Here is a 21,709-nt window from a genome sequence, read left to right on the forward strand (position 1 = left end):
ACCTAATCGACTCATCTCCTTATCTGATGTTACATGAACTATTTTGGGTATTCTGGATCTTATTATTGTACCAGTTAAAAAATATTTTTGTTTAACATGTACTCAAGTAAAGGTAAGGTGGTGAAATATCTATCAATGAATACATGTATTCCTTCTAATAATGTTGTAGATAATTTAATACCTGCGGATGGACCAACACCTAACTTCTTAACATCATTATCATTCTGCAAAAATATATTCTTTCCTTGATAAATATCGAACTCTAATATTAATCCTTTGGGAGTGGCACAGATAAAATTTTTTATTTCTTCTGGATTAGGTTTGCATCAAACAAATTGTTTCATGTTAGACACGCCCGTAAAAGGTATCATTTGTTCGTCCACTACAACGTCACTGTATCTTGAAAGTGTCAAGCAACCTCTTCGTATTGTTTCAACTAAAGTCCGGATCTTAAATAATTTATCAGCGTTTCTTTGATCTTGAGGCACATTAGCGTCAATAACTACTTTTAAATTGTTCTGATTTGAAAATATCTATCACAAGTCATGGCTTGTACAATACTGTTGACTATTGTTTTCTTAGCCCAAAACATTCTAATTTGTGGATATTTTAGACAGTACATTAGAATAGAAAGATATTCCAAAAAGTTTTTTCCAATCACCCTGTCACGATTATCATTCTTGGTACTTTTTCAGTACTTTTCTTGATTTATTTTAATGTTTACTTTTATTATACTCTTGTATATTGCCTCAAACTAAGTAATTTTATGTTTGTATTTTCTGTGTACTAAAACTGATAATTCTTCTTTTGCTCTTTCACATTTTAAAATGTCACTAAATCTATCTATAATAATTATCTATTTCCTTTGTCCCAGTTTCTTCCTTTTTCGTTTCAGCTAAGACGACTAAATCCCCATATCTAATTTGGTTATTTCTTGAATGGTTTCCTTTACCTTTCCGCTGATATTTGTATATTTCAGACGCCAATATTTATAGTCCTTAATCGTAGTAGAAGTCGATTTTCATTTGATCTATTTCACAAGTAACAGGCGACCATCCTAACACCTTAATCATCTACCAGGAGGGCCACGTAATTTAAATTCAAGGTTTTCTCCTATTAGATTAGTTGTCTTACTGGACTAAAGAGCCTTGGACTAAAATCCGCCTTCCATATAAATACATGTATGTTCTGTTTACCGTTGATGGCGAAGACAAAGTGCTATCACTTCACAAGATCAAAATCAATAAAGTTGGGTGTGATTAGAAAAGATATGCTTAAAATGTGGACTCTGCTGGAGAGGGATAAACAATAATATTTTAAATTTTATTTGTTTATTAATAATTTTTTATTATTTTAGGATTGATTTTCGGCTACATATCCGGATACTATATAAGTTGGAGAATTATTTCATGGATTACGATCTTTGTAGTAATAATTCCCGTCATAGGGATATGCTTCCTACACGAAAGTCCGCCATGGTTAATGCTAAAGGGAAGATATGATCAAGCTAGAAAATCCTTAAATTTTTTTCATAAAAATCAACCACAACCACCTGGAATGGTACATAATTTTTTTTCTTAGTATTATTAATATTAATTACTATTTAAATGAGAATAAGCCACAATTAAAGGTTAAAGTACGTTTTTTGACGTTTCAATTTCCACTTCGGAAATCGTTCTCAAAATACAAAAATTGAAACGTCAATAAACGTACTTTAACCTTTAATTGTGGCTTATTCCCATTTAAATAGTAATTACTTTAGAATGCCACAAGAAAATAGCTTTAATTAACAATTATTAATATTATTCATAACTTATTTTTTACATCAAAATATAAAGGGTAAAATGTACCCTCCTTAGATACAAATATATAACCGAATTAGCTTGATTTCCACACTTCTACATGTTATTGTAAGTAACACAATTTTGGCGATATTATCATAAAGACGCATTTGCAATAATTTTTGTCGCTATGTTACTATTACCACATTAGCCTTTTAGATTATAGATAAGTAGATATGCAGCTAATATATAAGCCTAGACTTATATATTAGCTGCATATCTACTTTATCTCTCACTCTCTCCAATGACGCTACAGCCCAAATAGGGCCTTGGCCTCCTCCAAACTATGCCTCCAATCTTGTCGGTCCCCCGCCGATCTTCTCCAGGTTCTCACGTCTAGCAAATTTTGCGCGTCCGCTGCCACTTCATCCTCCCATCTTTTCCGTGGCCTTCTTTTTGGTCTTGCGCCCTGCATTTTGCTATCTAGTGCTCTTTTCGGCAATCTTTCTGTCTCCATTCTTACTACATGACCAGCCCAGCTAAGTCACTGAAGTTTAACGAATTCTGAGATCGGTGTCTCTTTGAACAGTTGGTAGAGTTCATGGTTATACCTGGATCTCCATTCCGTTTTCGTTAATAAGTCCAAATATCTTTCTTAGGACTTTTCTTTTGAAAACTTCCACCTACTGTATCTACTACACACAAATTAAAGAATTTTATCCAAACACATTAAATCTTCGACGACACATCGTTAAGGATAGTTCTTGCATGTGAAATGATATACCATATTTCTGCACAGTTGTAGTTTACACTATTTTATATTATTTTCACACATTTAGAACAACCAAACAGCGAAATGTTCGGTTTATATCTAAATGTTTCCAAAACTAAAATTCTAGTATTTTCAAAAATACCAACAAACGTACATTTGTATGCCAAGGGAAAAATAATAGAACAGGTAACTTCCATAAAATAATTGAAAGCAAATACCAACAGCCAGTGAAACCAAAAAAAAAGAAATCCTGCCAAGAATCGAACAAGCGATGAAAGCACTCATAAAGATGAAAACATCTTTTACAAGATCAGACTTTAATCTAGAGCTCAGAATTCGAATAATCAGATATTTCTCTGTTTTTTCTGTTTTGCTGTATGGCTGTGAAAGTTGACAATGGACTCTGAAACAGAAAAAAATAGATGCGTTTGAAATGTATATAGACAGACGATTTCTGAGAATTCCATGAGTACAAAAAGTTACCAACGGTGAGGTACTCATAAAGAAGACAATAGAAAGTTAGTATGACAGTTAAACATGAACGTCACAAAAAAGCAGATAGAACTGATAGGAACTCATTCTTTAAAAAAAATAGAAGGAAAAGAACATCTACTTATTATATTTTTTTATACTTCTCTATCACCACTTAATTCCATTTCTAGTGCCATTTTTTTCATAATAGTGGCATAATTAATTTAACATCTCCTTCTTTTACGCTCATTCAGCAACTTCATAGTCTTGCGTGTAAAACTTCCAAGGTTTCAAGACCTGAATTTTCCTAATTTGTAATAGTATCTCTTCTGAAATAAATCTCAGCCAGAAATTCGAGGGAGGCATTGTTTGATGAAGAAACATTTTACTTTATAAGATAACATAATTTCATGTACGATTAGTAATATAATTTTTAATTTAATTAACCTATTAGCGCCAAGATTTTGTATTACTTTTTGCAATATTATTAATGGACTGTATTTAAATAATAAAAACTAAATCAAATATTTTTTCTGAGATATTTCATTTCTGAGACATTGTAAATGATGCCTTAAAGTAACGCTAGGTGCTTACACTATCTAGTTTTTGTTGAAAATAATAAACCAAAAATTAAAGCATTTGGAATACAGTAAAGTAGGCAATATAACAAAAATAGATATTTATTCATAAAAAAATGTAATTGGGTGTGATTAAGACGCACATCTGCTCTTTTTTGATCTGGAATGTAATGTATCAAATGATTGATGGTGTCAAAACGAATGTCATCCGATACTCGGCTATCCACAAATGCTGTCAAGGAAGCCGACGGTCTTCCGCTTCCTTTGCTAAGTTTACTTTACATCGCTAAATATGTGCTTACAATCTCTCTTTTAAAATTTAATTGCGATACATTTTCTTTGCCAGTTTTATTATACAATATGTAACTATTTTGTAATGCAACATCGAGCATCCATGTAAAAATTGGCCAATATCATTTTTTGCCACGAATACTGATCCGGTAGCAACTTATATTCTGATCCATTTGATCAGTTCCTCCCATAAATATGTCATACTTAGCGATCAATTTCGGTCTAGAAACAAGTATGTTTCGTTTGAGTTTCTGAGAAAATCTTCTTACTTGACCTACTTCTTGAGTGCCACAGGTTGATGAAATCATTGTTACTACTGCATTATCCATCCACCGGACATATAATTGTCCATCATTGCGTTCAATAGCTGTGTCAAAATAACCTCGATCTTTTTTCATAACCTTATTTTTAGGAGTTAACGGACATCCTTTATAAAAATAAAACCGTTTCAGAAAACAAATTATCGATATAAATATCATATCTTAGATTGCTTTTCTCGGCTGGCAGATAATCTAATAGTAATAAAAAAGGAGTAGCAGCTTTTCCAAATAGTTTTTCATAGTCATTATTTGATTTTGAACTTTTTCTAAGCATGTCCATAAGAGGTCGTATTTTCCACGTCTTTGCCATTTTGGTATTATCTGAACAGGGCAAAAACCGCCAAATCTGTAAAAATCGATCTCTTCGCATGGATCCCAATATTATCGCTTGGATGGTAATTGATTATACTCACTTACATATAAAATAGGAATAAACAAACGGATCTCCTCACGTATTATCTTGGGATCGGGACAAATTAAAAATAATGAATAGCGACGAGTTTCGTCTACTAAATGTTTGATAAATACATCATTTACAAATTTTTAAAATATTTTCGTTTCGAAACATTTGCTCATATTTAGAATAGTCGGGTTTTGGAAATGCCGATACACGTTTTTTGTCAAAGTCTACTCCCTTCAGCCATTGAGGTTGATTTCGAGGCTCAAGAAGTCTCTCTGAAATCCAATTTTTTACCACTTCAGATTCAAAATTATGGCCAGGAATGTCTTCATTCTGTATAGAATCTTCGTTCAAACCAATTCTTTCATTGTTTGATAGTCGTATTTCTGCTCCGTCACATAATTGACGAGATAAAAGGTTATCTACCAGTATAAAAATGGTAAGGTATTAACATAACATTATTCACGCCATACATTTTTATTATAAAAGATTTGATTACTATATCACTACATATCCTCTTTCACCTTCATCTCCTGAATCCTCATCAGTGTCTACATTTGTATCTGGAAGTTCTACAAAATATCGCCATCTAGTTCATCATTATAAATTATATCAAGGGCTTAAGCAAGCGAAAAACGTCTTCTAGAACAAAAATTTAAAATATAGGTAGTACAAGCGCCTATCGTTGTTTTAAGGCAACGCCTGGGTTACAACAGGTAATTGCAAGTAGTTATTTATCAATTCATATAAATCATTTAAAATATGTTTTGTTAGAAGTATAATCAACACAAATTTAAGATATATAATTAATAAGTTTCATTTATATCGAAATTATGGTACTTACTGAAATCGAATGTCCATTATTTTTAAGTTCTAATATTATACTATATTTTAAATGCCCAAACTAACAAACAGTTCTTAACACCACAAATAAACACGCATAACTGAGTATGGGCGATTATGGTTGATGGAATTGACCAGGTCACACTTTTTTTATGGTTGTTTTATGATTTCAAGCTTCTTCTAAATACAGGCTTGTTTGTCGTTGCTTTAAAGCAACGCACGGCGCTAATGGGTTAAGTAACAAAAAAAGTTTCTTTAAAGTCTAAAATTGATATAATCAAAATTAAATATAATCTAATTTTAAAAACATATTTGCTCAATTTTCTATGACAATATATATTTCTTATTACAGTATGTTCTTGTAGGAAGAATCTTTTGCAGAACTCCAATTTAAAATGCTCAAGAAACAACAAGAGGAAATTGAGAGGAGGCGTAAAAAAATGAACAATATATTAGGAATTGCGAAAGAATTTTTAAAGCCAACGGGATACAAACCAATTTTAATAATGACTCCTTTGTTTTTCTGCCAAGAATTTTCAGGAATATTCATAACAATGTTTTACTCCATAACGTTTATAGAGGTATTTTTTAAAATTTTATATATTATGTAAAAATATAATACCGGTTGGAGAATCGTCAAACACGACCTAGGAAACTCAAAGGGAAGTTCAAAACTGTTAAATTCCTGCTTTCCTAATTATTTTACATCGAAAGTCATTAGAAACTATTTTAGACGGGTGGCTGTTCTCGAAAAAGATCGATTCCATACCCACAAGCTGAAACGTATTTTAATCAGTGAATTATTATGTTTAAAAGTTTACCGAACATTTTCCATGGAAACCTATTTATTTATAATAATTTTCAAACTAATTATAAAAAATTAGTTTTTTCGCTTCAATCTACTTTTTTTTAATAATCTGTTATTATGTTATTTTAAGACGAAACTTAGTGAAATTTTTTTGTAAAATGCTCACATTAAGCGAAAAAAATTCCGAATAAAACCAATTTTAGCGTTTTTCGAGGCTATTTATCAATGAAACATTTCAAAAATCAAAATAACAAATTATGGCCAGTTTTGACATTTTATATACCTAACGGCCATCCCCTCGTTAGGTACACTAATGAACTCTTCCGCCGTGACTGTATAAATATGAAAATGTTTTATCAATAATTATTTTTATAGTACTTGTGATATTGCAAAAATCCAACAATATCCAACGTGAAATTTTATTTATATGAAATTATGAAAATATAAATAAATATCATTTGGTAGTAAATTTAATTATTATATAAACTAAATAAGATGTTTAAGAATAACAAGTTTGCTTCTGGAGTTTCTGGCAAAATGCCAGGTAGTTAGATCTTTGCTTGAAAGAGAACTAATTCGCCTATTACACACAGGCCTTCAAAATACATTGTCAAACATTCGACTCAATTATTAGTTTCCCGATGAACTGAGAGAAATCAAGAGGATTATATACAAATGCAAGAACTGTTATGGATTTAACGCAAGGCCAGCTCATCAAATAGTGGCCGATCTACTCAAAGAACGGTTTCAGGTCTCTCGACATCGACTACGGGGGCCCATTTCAAATAAAATCTTCAAGACTGCGACGTCCTCCCATTTGCAAGGCTTATATAGTAGTATTTGTATGCCTTGTTACTAAGGCAGTCCATATAGAGCTAGTGTTCAGTCTCAGCACTGAAGCATTTCTACTAACATTGAAAATATATATTTCACGCAAAGGTATCCCTAAAACAGTTTATTCGGACAATGCGTCCAACTTTCTTGAAGCCCGTAATTAGTTGAAAAACCTTAACGAATTTTTTATGGGAGCAAATGTACTACCTTCCTGTAAAAGAATTTGTAGCCTCAACATAAATTGAGGGGAAGTACATTGCACCTCAATCTCCACATCGGAGTGGAATTTCTGAAGTAGCTTTAGAAAGCTGTAAGTATCATTTGGTAAGGATGATGCGAAATAATATTTTTACATTCGAGGAATTAACCACTATTTTGGCTCAAATCGAAGCAGTTTTAAATTCACGACCCCTGTTCATTGCCAGAGAGTCCAAATGATTTCTCTTTTCTAACCCCTCATTTTCTGATCGAAAGCAACATGTGAATAGTTTGTCACTGTGGCAGACATGCAGCAAAATTCAGCAGCATTTCTGGAAATGTTAGTCTCGGGATTATTTAAATCGCCTCTAAAATAAGCACAAATGTTTTCTTTTTGCTCCAAGAAAACATTAAAGTTAATGATCTTGTACTTCTAATCGATGACAACGCTTCCCTCTAAAATGGCCACTGGCAAGAGTAATCGAAACATTACCAGGCAAAGACCCTGTAAAACTAAGAACTAAAGACGGAACATTCATAAGATCTATTGTTAAAGTGTGTCCTTTACCTCATGCATATTTAGTTGTAAGTCACATCAAGGGGGGGACTATGTTGCGTAACAACATTCAATATTTTTATTTCATTTTATATTATATTATCATATCACACTGTATATTGGTTTTAAGGTTTAGATTTGTAAAATTCTTTTGTACCATTTAATAATCTGTATGGGTTTCAATAACTTGTATTAGAAAGAACTTTCTACACATAAGCTTTCATCAGCTGATCATTAGTAATTTCCAAATCATTGGTTTGAGTCATCCGAAAATCCTAACAGCAATGTAAGCAACCTACTCAAGTAATTTTACCAATGAATGTAGAGTTAAAGGTTGCGAAATGTAAACAGATCCTTCATATACGTTGAGGGTCAAGGGGACGATTTCTCAACTTTAAGAAAGCGTTATGGGCCGATGGGCCCAGCGTTATTCAAGGGGGCGAGTTGAGATCCGTTGGAATCCAGCATTGGGTGAGATCGAAGATCCTGTTCGCGCTAGTCGCACTTCAGAAAATTTAACACAGTTGGAATTTTAATAATTTTACTCAACTCGTATCTATCTCTAGTTTTTTCTGCACATAAATTCAAGACGACTAAATTTTGTAAATTAGCTCATAGGCAAGTTATTGACCAAAATACATAGTTGTAATTGTTTAAATAGACTTGTGAAAACGACAGTTACGAAACTTTCATTTATCCAAGTTTTCTGGGTGGTTGTTCAAAAAAAGGACAAAACTTGTTTCACAAGAAAAAAACCAGTGACCTATGACTGGTGCGCGAAACGAAGGCATCAGGACTAGGTGTAAGAACAAACAGGCATCTTTGCACAATTCGTTCATTTGATCTGTTTTTCCTTTGTAGGATGCGTAAATATTTGTCAAACTTATCCACAACTGATAAAGTGTGTATGTACAGTACACGACAAGTCTTACAATATATAAATTACTTAAAAGTGCATAATATCTGAAGGGTCTCGGGAGAAAATCATAAATGCCACAAATGAACTAAAATAGAGTTAAGTACGCCATCTAGTAAGTTTTGTTAATATTTATGTTTGGACATTTCAAATAAGGAAGAAAACAGTGCGTGTCACGGGTTATTACAGTTTTCAAATACCCTATATCGGTAGAAAACCGTGCATGTCCGCGCGTAAAAGGCTCAAACGCTTGAAGTGTTGTCACACAGTAAATGAAATGAATAGACAAATAATTTTAAATCATTTTAATTCATTGGTATCTTATAATGAACAAAATGCGTGTTTCTGTTATATCATGATCCAGCCTATATGTACAGGGTCAGAATTCAGCCAAGATCAACTGCTAATGCTGAGGTTGAGAAAAAACATTACGAAGAAGTACAAGTTTGTGCCAAGTTTTTTCGTGCAGTTCATGGTATTACAGGGGCAAAACTTCAACATCTACAGAAAGAGTTAAAGCAGTCTGGCACGGCTCCTAAAGATAAAAGGGGCGGAATAAATTATAACAAACTGAAGCCGAGTAATGTTAATTGTTTTTACGAGCATATCCAGTCATTTAAACCAAGAAATGGTCAATATAGCTTACATGATAATAAAGGTAAAACCTACTTGCCTGAAACTTTAAATATAATGAAAATGTTTTCTCTTTTTAAAGAAAAATATAAAGTTAAGTTAAAATTTCTTTTAGACATTTCTTTTAGAAATTTTTAGACAAAAATATAACATTAGTTTCGGTTATCCGCGATCGGATACCTGCAGTCAATGTGACGAAATTACTGCAAAAATGAAAGCAGCTGAAATAGACAAGAAAAGTGGACGTATTGAATTAGGTAACCAAATTAAAAGCAAAGAGCTCCATCTTCGTAGGGCTCAAGCGTTTTATGACAGGAAAAAGGAAAGCAAAAAAGGGCACGAATAGAAAAGAATTATGAAGCTATAGCTATAGACTTCCAAAAAAATGTTTCATTGCCGAATACCTCCACTAATGATGTATATTACCGCCGACAGCTTTCGATTTACTCTTTTAACATCCATGTGTTATCAAACGCTGATTCTTATTTTTATACATATCCAGAGTTTATTGCTAAAAAGAGATCAGATGAAGTGTGTTCATTTCTTTCCGATTTTATTATGCATCATTTGTCTCTTAATGTTTAACATCTACACATTTTCTGTGACGGAGCAGGTGGACAAAACAAAAACTATACAGTGGTAAGGTTTATTCATTACATGGTATCAGTAGTAAAATGTCTTCAATCCATTACAATAACATATCCCGTTAGAGGCCATTCGTACCTTAAGTGCGATAAAAATATGGGCCTTATTAACCTTAAAAAAAGAATGGAAACGCCTGCTGTTTGGGAGGAAAATATTATAGCTTCTCGCACAAAGCCTGCCCCATTTAATCTAATTTCAGTATCTCAATGTTTGATCAAGGGATGGACTGAATTTTTTAACGATATATATGTCAAAAAAGCTCCTTTTGTTATGCAAAAAATTAAATAGGTAATGTGTGTTAATACTCATGTTTGCACTCTATTTCACCGAGATTCATATAATGGTAGCAAACTTGAGGACCCCATCCGTTCTTCCGTTCAAGCTAAAGTCACCTTCGGAATTTGAACTACCCATGCAATCATATTTTTTCATTTATTGCTATTAACGAAGACAAGTTCAAAGACATAATGTTTTTGTCAAAGTTTTGCGAATCCGAACAAGCAAAAGAAATGTACATGAGTATACCTCATAAAATGAAGATACAAGAAAAGCAACAAAGGAACTGTCAATAATTCAAATTTTGAGGAATTACAGCCTGTTATAATGAAAAAACCTTTTGATAAGAAAAAAAAAACGCACCTAGACTTTCATGATTGTCTAACATAAAAGATTGACACTGACTGATGTTTTCCTATTTTTTACAAAAACTGTTTGTTTCATTGGTTTAGTTTTAAGTACTAGTTTTTAGTAGTAAATTTTAATGATACATATTTTGGAATATAATATATCAGGCACATGTTCTAGTTTTTACACGGTATTTAACTGTAAAATTCATTTTTTCAATAAAATATTTCGTGACATTCATAGTTTTCTCCCGAGACCCTTCATCTTTAACCGTATTTATAGTAGTTTTCTAATTTGCAGGAAGCAGGATCTAATATAAACCCGTACTATGCATCAGCTCTAATTGGAGTAATTCGATTGGTTTTGACAATAGCTAATATTTTTATACTAAAATATATCACAAGAAGAGCCGCTATCATATCAAGTGCCATTGGAATGGCTATATTTATGTACATATCTGGACAGTATACATTATGGATAAAACAAGGTAAATTAATTTTTTCGACGACGAAATTTGCAGGTTTTGCAGGTTTTGCAAAACCTGCAAATTAACCACATTGTCCACATTACATGACATAAAGTTCAGGTTATGAATTAAATAAAAAAGATGTAAAACTCTCTAGACAGGACTTTCTGAAGAGTACACTTAGCCTATTCTTTCAGCTGTTTTCCCAAGTCTCAAAGTTTATATATATATATATATATATATATATATATATATATATATACATATATATATATATATATATATATATATATATATACATATATATATATATATATATATATATATATATATATATATATATATCCCGTTCATAGCGTAATCCGCTTTTGGGTTCCCGTTCGCCAAGCCTGTCTATTCTGCCAGTCTTCTTCAGATAGATTTCTTGCTGGCATTGCTTTTGAAATTCCTTGCATCCATGTTGTTGGTGGTCGTCCTCGTTTTTTTTTCTCTGGTGGTATCCATTTTAATATTTTTTTTGATATTCTTTCTTTCCCCATACGTCTAACATGTCCGTACCATGTTAATTGTTGTTTTTCGATGTCTTCTATAATTGTCCTATATAAATGTCCTCATTTCTCATATGTTCTAATCTAGACTTTCCCGCTGCACTCCTCCAAAAATCCATTTCAACTGCCAATAGGTTACCTTTAAGTTTTTGTGATAACTGCCATACTTCTGAACCATAGACGATTACTGGTTTCAATATGGTATTATCTATTCTTTTTTCGTTTCCGGTCTTATATGTTTTTGCCATAATACTGAATTCAATGCACCTACAACTCGTTTCCCTTTGGTTATTCTGTCTTTTATGGGTTCATTAGTTCTTCCTGTCTTTGTTAGTTTTACCACCAAATATATACACCGATCGCATTTCTAAATTTTCCCGTCTTCTAAGTCGAGGTCATCTGCAGTATTTTCTCCTCCTATGCAAAGATATTGCGTTTTTGTACTCTTCCATTAGTTTTCTAGTCATATACTCCAGGTCTTTCTTGTCTTGGACAATAACAACCTGGTCATCTGCATAGTGCAACGTGTATAACGTTTCATCCACAATAGACAGCCCCATCCTTTTACACTTCTTTTTCCAGTACCTGAATATTTATATACGAGTATATATATATATATATATATATATATATATATCTATATATATATATATATATATATATATATTTATATTGAATAGTAACATTATTAACAGTAACAGTAATATTGTAAAACAGTTCTAAAAAGTTGGTCTATACAATCCACAAGATTGTGTACTAGGATAAAATTAATCAAAACCAATTCAATTTTTTTTGATGATAGTAAACTTTTTTAGGTGTTTCGACGGCAACATGGGTACCAGTAACCTCGTTGTTAATGTATGTTGTATGTTCAGTGCTTGGATTAATGTTTTTACCATTTATGCTAATTTCTGAACTCTTCCCTTTGGAAATCAGAGGCGTTGGATACACCATTGGTTTGTATATTTTTGTATATTTTTTGTATAAGTCGTTTGGTTTGGCTTTTGATTTCTTCCAGCCAATAGAGCAAGCGGGATTTCGTACCGGATTTGGAACAAATAATCACCTACAGAACTTTAAAACGGTCATAAAAAAGACTATCGAATACAATCGACCACTCGTTCTGGCTTTTGTAGATTTCCATAATGCCTTTAACACGGTAGAATTTGACAAAATCCTGGAAGCACTACAAGCTAGCCGCATTGACTACCGATATACAAGGTTAATTTACAGTACATACAAGAATGCAACTATGTCGGTGAAACTACAGAAAAATACGGATTATATCTCAATCGGCAGAGGATTCCGACAGGGTGATACCTTATCGCCTAAACTATTTACTGCTGTACTAGAATATGATTATAAAAAACTTAACTAGGAAGAGAAAGGCATAGTTTTGTTCTCGGACAACTTCAAAGGGTGGTGTGTGCCAGTGTGGGTCTTAAAATAAACATCTCCAAAACAAAATTCATAAAAAATCTAGGACCTAGCGGAAATATCAATATTGGAGACAACGAAGTAGAGCTGGTAGAAAATACATATACCTTGGACACGAAATAAAGATCACAAGCGATAACCAAACATACAAACTACGAAAAAGAATAAACCTACATGGACAGCCTGTGGAAAACTCAAACACATCTTTAAAAGTGATATACCAATTTCTTTAAAACGTAAAACATTTGACCAATGTGTGTTGCCTGTAATGACCTATGGTGCCGAAACTGTGACATTGACAGCTACAAGATTTAAGGCGAAGAACAGGAATTACCGATGTAGCTTCCAAAATTTCTGATATCCAAAAAAATTGCTTTTGTAATTTTATCGTGAAAATGAAAATCAAGCACTATAAAAGTTTTCATAGAGTCATTTAAATTTATCCAATAATTTCTTATAGTGCATAGGTAATCCATACTTAAATTAAAATAATGTTTGTTGGCTGAATTTGCTGTTAATTTTGAAAACATACTTTGAATTTCTAATCATTTTGTGCAATATTTATCTCCCGTAATATTTTTATCAGTTTAAAGTGATACAACTTCTTTCATGTTTCCAAAAATTGAAGATATTAAAAAGTTTGATCATTTTGTGCAAATCCTACTAAATTACCATTTTTGTAGTCTAATGCATTTCATCCATTTACAATACAATAAATTTTTTCCAAATCAGGTAATCTTTATCCCACAGCCTTAATTTACCAATATATAATTTTTGAATTTACCTGTTAATTAAATTTGTTATTTATTAAGAGAACGTGACCTACTACCAATTTTTATTTCAGCATATAGTATCAACATGCTGTTCATGTTTGGGTCTCTTCAAAGCTACTATTGGTTGATAGAGATTTTGGGTGGCGTGGCACACTTGCAATGGATGTTCTCAGTCCTTTGCGTTACTGCAGCCGTCTATACTTATTTCTTTTTACCAGAAACTAAAGGAAAGAAATTAAGTGAAGTTTCAGAATACTTTAAGAAAGGATGGTTGTACATAGGAAGAAACCACGAAAGTAAAGAGAAGACTACACATGACACTGCATAATTTTATAACAATTATTTGCTCTATATATAACTACGTCACCCTGAAATATCTAAATCTAAAGAATGTCGACTTTATCTCTGGTGATAATCAATTATTACATAGTCGTTTGATGTTTATCCGAAATATTTGTTAACTATCTATATTTGTTACTGATGTCTAAAACTTGGGGAAATTTTGTAAAAAATACTTTTAAAGATTTTAAAATAATTGCATTATTCAGATATATTAAGAGATATTTATTAAAACAAACAAATAAAGTACTGGCACATGCCAGTAATCTTTGAACTGACAATGTGAATTTTTTATTACAAGTGGGGAAACACCAAAAACAAATGACACTGTGCAACTTTATTTAGCCTTGCTATTATAGCCTTTTCTCAAATTCAGAGTAAAATAAATATGACTCTAATCAGACCAGAGCTATACATATACAGACGAATAGTGAGAATTTCATGGGTACAAAGAGTTACTAATGTTGAGGTACTTCGTCGCATGTGTAAACAAAAAAAATTACTAAGAATAATTGAAGAGAGGAAAATGCAATACTTGGGTCATGTGTTGAGAGGCGAAAGATACAAATTACTTCAATTTATACTGGAAGGTAAAGTATAGGGCAAAAGATCAGTAGAAAGACGCCAGAACTTGTGGCTGAAGGACCTGAGGAGATGGTTCAACCGCTCATCCGCAGAAATCTTTCGCGCAGCAGTTTCCAAAACTACAATTGCCATTTGGATCGCCCACCTTCGAAAGGAGACGGCGCCATGAGAGGAAGCTAGTAGATATACGAATACAGGAGATGACTGGTTGCCCACGTCGGAAGCAAAATGGCTCAATTGTACAATTGAGAAAATAATGTAGAGAAATAGCCAACCAAATGAATTGACGCAAATACATATTTAAGAAGGCTAAAAGATAGCTATTTAGGAGTTTTTGTTAGCCCAATCATAAAAATTGTGAGTAGCTTATTCCAAAACTAACATATTTTAAGAAGCTGTATAACCACGGCCGATATCAGTATTTGTACACTATCATCAATTTGAACAGTAAAGAACTTTATTTTTAGGTTCGTAACATATAAGTACCCAATTTGGTTTAAGAAATGCTATAGGAACTGGTGAGGCACTTTTTGCGCTAAATATCTTATTACAAAAATGGTGTGATCAAAGAAAAGATATATTTGCATGTTTCGTGGACTTCAAATAGTCATTACAAGAGGCAGAACAAATAGGAATATTGAAAGTCTCCAAATTCTGCTTGGCCATATTCACGAATTAGGAAAGCAAATGGGCTTTAAAATAAACGTAAAATAGAAAAATGAAGACATTTCTTTGCAATAATCATCTCCGTTTGGAACTAAAATAAAGATTGGTTAAGTGCTATATTTGGTCTGTACTTTTGTATGGAGCAGAAGTGTAGACTCTAAAAGCATTAAGCATAAACAAAATTAAAGCATTGAAAATGTGGATTTATAGACGGATGCTAAAGATACATTGGACAGTGGGAAAAACTAATGAGGAAGTAATAAGGAGGGTCAACAAAGATAAAAATGTGCTATAGATAGACTGTTGAAAATGTCTCTTGAAGTGAACTAAATAGACTAGATCACGAAAGTAGCAATCCGAAGATTTCTATTGACGAAACCAACCATCCATTTCGATAGGAAAGATTTGTTTTCACGTTCAGAGCTTCTGTATGAGTCGCTCTGATGATCCCTGGTAAGATAAAATACGTATAAGCAAATATACAGAGATGAAATCTAATCTTAACTGTTTTTTTTTTAATAGACTAGTTTTGTCTACTTAGGGTGTTATCTAGAACAGCGACAGATAGAAGGAAATTTTTATCAGAGTAAGTTTGCACTTCAACAAAAAACGTCGACATTTTTTATTTTAAGTCTTTCAGGGTAATATATGTAATACATATTTATATTTAGACAAAGACAACAAGAATAGATGAAATTTAAACATTAGATATCTAATAAATATTTTTTTTAGTTTCTTAAAGAATTTTTGTTATTACATTGTTCCTTATCGATCCTATTTCAGTGAAATACCATTAAGGATTAAAAAAATCAGGATAGAGTTTGGAAATATCGGAAAAATCTTACGGGTATATGTATGAAAAAAGGATGTTAATTTATATTTTTTTATTGAGCATATAGCAATACAAGGTAACACGTAACATTTTAAACAGCATATATATACTATATATATTGTATAATATACATAATACTAGGGCGGCCTGATAAGTATTTAGCCCACAAAAGAAAAACAAAAATATTGAAAATGTGGCGATTTATTTCTTAACACAGTCTACTTTTAGCTGGATACAATTGACCTAACGATGCTTCAACTTCTTTAACCCGTCTGAAAAATCTGATAACAGGGTCAAATATAAAGAATATGGTGGATAAGGCAACAGTTCGTAGCCCAATTCGACAAATTTCGCCAAGGTGAGAGCGGAAGTATGAGCGGGTGCGTTGTCTTGGTGGAAGAGCACTTTTTTCCTCGCTAAATGACGTAATTTTTTCTGCAATTCGGCTTCAAATCGGCCCAATAATTTAGCGTAGTGGTGCTCTGTGATCGTTTTGCCATTATCCAGGTAGTCGACGTAGATTCCCAGAAAATGGTGACCATCGCCTTTCCAGCCAAAAAATAGTGTTCGCCTCCTTCGCAGCAGATTCGCCGGGTGCCGCCACTGTTTCGACTGTTTTTTGGTCGCTGATGTGTACCAATGGATTTATGGTTCGTCAACGGTTACGAAATGACGTAGAAATTTTTTTGGATTCCGCTTTAAAGCGTCAAAACCTTTTATCTACCAGTCGGCGCGGCGGTCTGCTAATATACGACGTGCGACTACGTTGAAACTCGTTAAATCAATTTTTGAGTGTTGCCATCGAAGGAGAAGGGTCACCGTACACAACATTTTGTCACCTCGGGGGGAACAAATAAGGGTCTAACCACCTTCTGATATCCCCGGGTGCTCTGTAGAGGGCTTCGAATATACTGTCGAGAGCTCCTCTACTTAAGTCCATTTTCGGGTTATGGACTTGTAAATATTTATCTTCTGATGAATTGTCTTGAAAAAGACAAGATATTTCTTACATGACAAAGGTACACCAAGTCGAAATAAAGCATCAGGTCGTGGTCTTCTGAAGGCTTGTCTTGAAAAAGATAAGATATTTCTTACATGACAAAAATATAGGTCGAAATAAAACATCAGATTGTAGTTGAATAATATCTCAGCCACAGAGTATAATTGGAAAAGCAGGAAGCAGCGCCCCAAGAGCACTAAACTCTCGGAGAGCCCGAGAGGGACTGACTTAGCTGACATGAAAATCGTCAATATTTATATGTGCCGTTCGAGCGATAAATAGGGATTTCCAGGTCAAGAGCCAATGGGAAAATTCGAGGCGGGGCGATGCACATCGAAATGCGCACTAGTCCACAGACTATGGCATTCGATGACAATTTAAGCTCTCTTTGATTTCGCTGCGCGATTTCCTTTGCAGAACTAGGAGTCCGATTCGGCTGAAATTTTGACTTTGGCCATCTACAAAAACGTATTACACGATAGTAATTTCCCTTATCTGATCACGTACTTATGTATATATTATATATTATGTGTAATTTCATTTTATATATTTAAATTAGATCACACTTCGGTGAAGTTAGAAATTAAAAGACTGATGCAAAAATGGATCAGACTCAGAACAAAAGAAATATGCAATCAGGGGCAGAACCAATAATTCAACAAGAGAAATAGAGTAAGCTTGCAATCAACTAAGAAACAAAAAATCTCAGATATATGGTATCTTAGCGAAGACTCAGCTGGTAACTAGATTGGCGTAGATGTAATACTGGATATGTGCAATATAATATGGATCGCAGGCGAATAGTCTGAACAGTGATGCAAATCAACCTTTATCCCTATTCATAAAAAAGGATCAATAACCGTATGCAACAATTACAGAACAATTGTCCTTATTCCTTGTCATCCCCACCCTTCAAGCCACCAGCAAGAAGAACAATTACAGAACCATTGCACTTATTCCTTTTTACCCTTAACCTTTAAGCCACTAGCAAGAAAAAGGAAAGACAAAGGGATATGCACAGCTAGCCTGTTAGGCAGCGGAGTTGATCGAAGTTCTTTTGACCAAAAACAGGTGAAAAAAATAGGCGTCAGTCCGTTTTAATGCACTACCCCTCGGCGAAAAATATTTAATTTTCGGAACAGACAAGATATAAAACGAGCCGTAAAGTAAACCAAACATGTATTGACTCTTCGTATAATCAAAAATAAATAAATGAAAATAATCACGAAATCAGTAAATCCTGAAAAAACCAAAAATTAATCAATTCCGAATTAACAAATACAATCCTTTTACAAAAACTGTACTAAAATTTTGTCAATATAGTAAGTTGTTGACTAATAGACATAAATAATAAAGTTTAATAAAACCTGTATAACGTAATATTACGATATAGAGTTATTGGTTATATAATATTATTCTCATACTAATCAATAAAATTAAGGAAGAGGTGTATATTTTATATATATATATATATATATATATATATATATAATATATATATACATATATATATATATATATATATATATATATATATATATATATATATAATTATTAAAATATCCAGTTATCTAAAATTATTCAGAAATATTTTGACGGCGCTTATAATTTGAATTGTCCTTTGTCACAAAGAAAAGTAAAATATTGCAACATGATAAAGCATTCTCGTTACAAAGCGTCAGAGAAGTGTGTAAAGGCAGTGATGTGGAAATTGTAATTTTGAGGACCAGCCAAGAACCAAATGGATGTTTCGTTAACCTTAACACGCAGCGTGGTTCAAAGGTAATACAGCGGCAAAATGTAACTAATCAGACGGAATACTTAGTTATAGGTGGTATTGAATATACGGCAGTAGGATGTAAGTAATAATCGGCAGAATGTAGAACACAAGATGCAATGGCAAACAGATGTGACATCAAAGAGTCGACATAAGCGGTACAGTTACAAGAAATAATCTGAATAAACGACGTACCGCCAAGTTGATCTGCTTTATTCGAAGGCTGGTATACAAGTGAAGTAATACTTTGCAATATTCGTATAGAACTTAAATTTAATGTATATATAGAATTATTTTTGGCTCATGCGAGATTAGTTCTAGTTATACTTACGGAGAAAAAACCGTTTCGAAGAACAGGGCCTTCTCGTAGTTTTTTTAGACACCACTTTCGAAGAAGGTTTTAAAAAGCGAGAAAATTATATCTGTTCTATATCTCTTATTATATAATTGTATCTGTAAGTGAAGGGTTAGTAAATAGACAAAACACAAAAGCTATTGACTAATTTCTGAGAAAAAAAGAATCATAGAAGCACCGTGACCAGTACTCGATACACCAATTAGAAAGCGAATCATGCAATCTTTGCGGATTTGTTAGCTATAAAAGTAGCTAAAAAATTTTCTGAAGAGGAAAACAATTAAAAGGAATAGTGCTTCGAAGACTAAATTGCAATACGCAAATGACACATTTATACTAGTAGCAAATGAAGTCAAATTGATTACCATCACCAAACGGCTAAGCCGGATAAGCAAAGAGTTTAAACTTCAGGTCAACACCGGACAAACATAGTAATCGTAGACAGGACAAATAATAATATACCCCACATATACCAAGTGGCAAATTTTGAAGTGGTAGACAAATTTGTATACTTGCGCTCCCTGATAACCAACAATGTAGCTCCTCAGAAATCAAGCGTAGACTTGAATGCAATGCCCAAATCGCAACAGATGAATAAATAAAAATATCTCGGAAGGCTCGATCAATAATAAAGAATACTAAGTACAGAAATATCTTTCTCATATAAATCTAACAAAAATCGATAGAAATAAGATCGAAGGCTTCAAAATGTGGGTCTACAGAAGAATTCTATGCGTGCCCTAGACAGAACACAAAACCAACCTGTAAATTCTGGAAGAGCTTCACATAAAATACAAGCTATAAAAAAATGTAAACTGAACATACCTAATTTACTTCAGCTACATAGCCAGAAAAACAGGGACTCTGAAACTATTGGTAGTAGAAGGAAAGGTAGGAAGACGAAGACCAAAAAGTCTCCAACACGACGGACAGACGAAATAAATACTCTGATGGTAAAATCTCTACATGAAGCCATCCATCTGGAACAGGATCCAAGCCAATGGGGACACCAAGCTAAAAATATTTATAGTGCCACTAGACCTTGACAAAGGTTCAAAGGAGGATTAAAATTAGATACACTCAAGACATAAGAACGTTGGAACGAAGATATCCATTGGACTACCAGACTATTCCTTAGCTCACACTCCTCGACCAGATGACAATTGGATTGACTGGCATCTCCACAGTCGCAGTTTGGTCTGATCTCCACAAATCCTTCTGCTGTAATTAGAACTTAGTATTTACTTGTTAAATAATTGGAATCACTATGTCAGAGAGATTTTTCAGACAATAAGAAACACGGTTTAAGCATAGTTCAAGTTAGTTGAAATAGTTCGTATATTTATATTTTATTGAAATTTATAACATTACCACGTTAAACACTTTTATAGACTGAATTTATATTGTAGTCATCTTTGTGTATATAAGAACAAACGAGTACCATATCAGTGTTTAATTTGTAGCAATATGTGTAATATTAAAAACAATAAAAATAGAAAAAACCTTTATACAATTTTCAATAGGTATAATCGAGAGATTCTTGACACTTGAGATAAGATAATATTGAGATTCTTAATAATTACTTTTAAATCTTTAAGTTTTGTGCTCAGGTAGTATTTACAGTTACATCATGGAGTTAGGGTAAGTTTGAGATTTTATTTTATACATTTCATCTATGTGCGTCGTTAAAAAATTTTAATTTTTATTTAAAATGTATCAATCAGTTGTGTTAGCTTTTCATTATCTGATAAGAATATATTTGTTCTTTTTACCTCTGAGTTATAAAAAGTAATCTTATTTTGCTTCTGCCAAAGATAAAGTGTAATTAGATGTTTCTTTGATTTATGTGTATTTTAGCGATAAATTTCATTGTGTTTTTCTTCATTATCATCATTGTGGCTTAACAATCCTGCGTGGGTTCTAACCTCCCTAATAATTTCTTTCCAGTCATCCCTATCCATTGCCTTCCTCCGCCACGTATTCCCACATTTCCCATGTCTCCAACTATGTTGTCAAGGAACCTTGTTCTGGGTTTTTCTCTTCTTCTCTGACCTATGGGTCTGTTAAGAAGCGTTTTTTTTTGCTGTGTCATTTTTTTCCATTCGCATTATATGTCCTATACACCTCAGACGTCCTATCTAAATATGTTTTACGATATTAGATCAGTTACTGAGGGTTTTTACCTCCGAATTCTTTATAACTGAATCGATTGATTTGAAATGTTGTGTGTTGGTAAATAATTACTTAAGGAACAAAAGTTA

General features: G+C 32.9%; 2 protein-coding genes across 4 annotated transcripts in view; both read left to right on the forward strand.

The window, feature by feature from the left end:
• LOC140432801 (facilitated trehalose transporter Tret1-like) overlaps positions 1-16,217 on the forward strand; it is a 38,451-nt gene extending 22,234 nt beyond the window's left edge. For 2 of the 3 annotated variants that reach the window (XM_072520917.1, XM_072520916.1), the window contains exons 8-12: positions 1,358-1,560; positions 5,822-6,037; positions 10,971-11,157; positions 12,500-12,640; positions 13,966-16,216. In XM_072520917.1, coding sequence (XP_072377018.1) covers positions 1,358-1,560; positions 5,822-6,037; positions 10,971-11,157; positions 12,500-12,640; positions 13,966-14,222 — 1,004 coding nt within the window. In that variant the 3' untranslated portion in view covers positions 14,223-16,216. Of the gene's footprint in view, positions 1-1,357; positions 1,561-5,821; positions 6,038-10,970; positions 11,158-12,499; positions 12,641-13,965 lie in introns of all 3 variants that reach the window. The other variant, XM_072520918.1, reaches the window with a different exon arrangement.
• A 4,738-nt stretch (positions 16,218-20,955) lies between these two features.
• The window catches only part of LOC140432803 (facilitated trehalose transporter Tret1-like), a 46,367-nt gene continuing 45,613 nt past the window's right edge, over positions 20,956-21,709 (forward strand). Inside the window, exon 1 of the mRNA XM_072520921.1 lies at positions 20,956-21,089. Within this exon, the coding sequence (XP_072377022.1) occupies positions 21,079-21,089 (11 nt within the window). The 5' untranslated portion in view covers positions 20,956-21,078. The remainder of the gene's footprint in view (positions 21,090-21,709) is intronic.

This window comes from Diabrotica undecimpunctata, chromosome 1 (assembly GCF_040954645.1).
Source record: "Diabrotica undecimpunctata isolate CICGRU chromosome 1, icDiaUnde3, whole genome shotgun sequence".
NCBI lineage: Eukaryota > Metazoa > Arthropoda > Insecta > Coleoptera > Chrysomelidae > Diabrotica > Diabrotica undecimpunctata.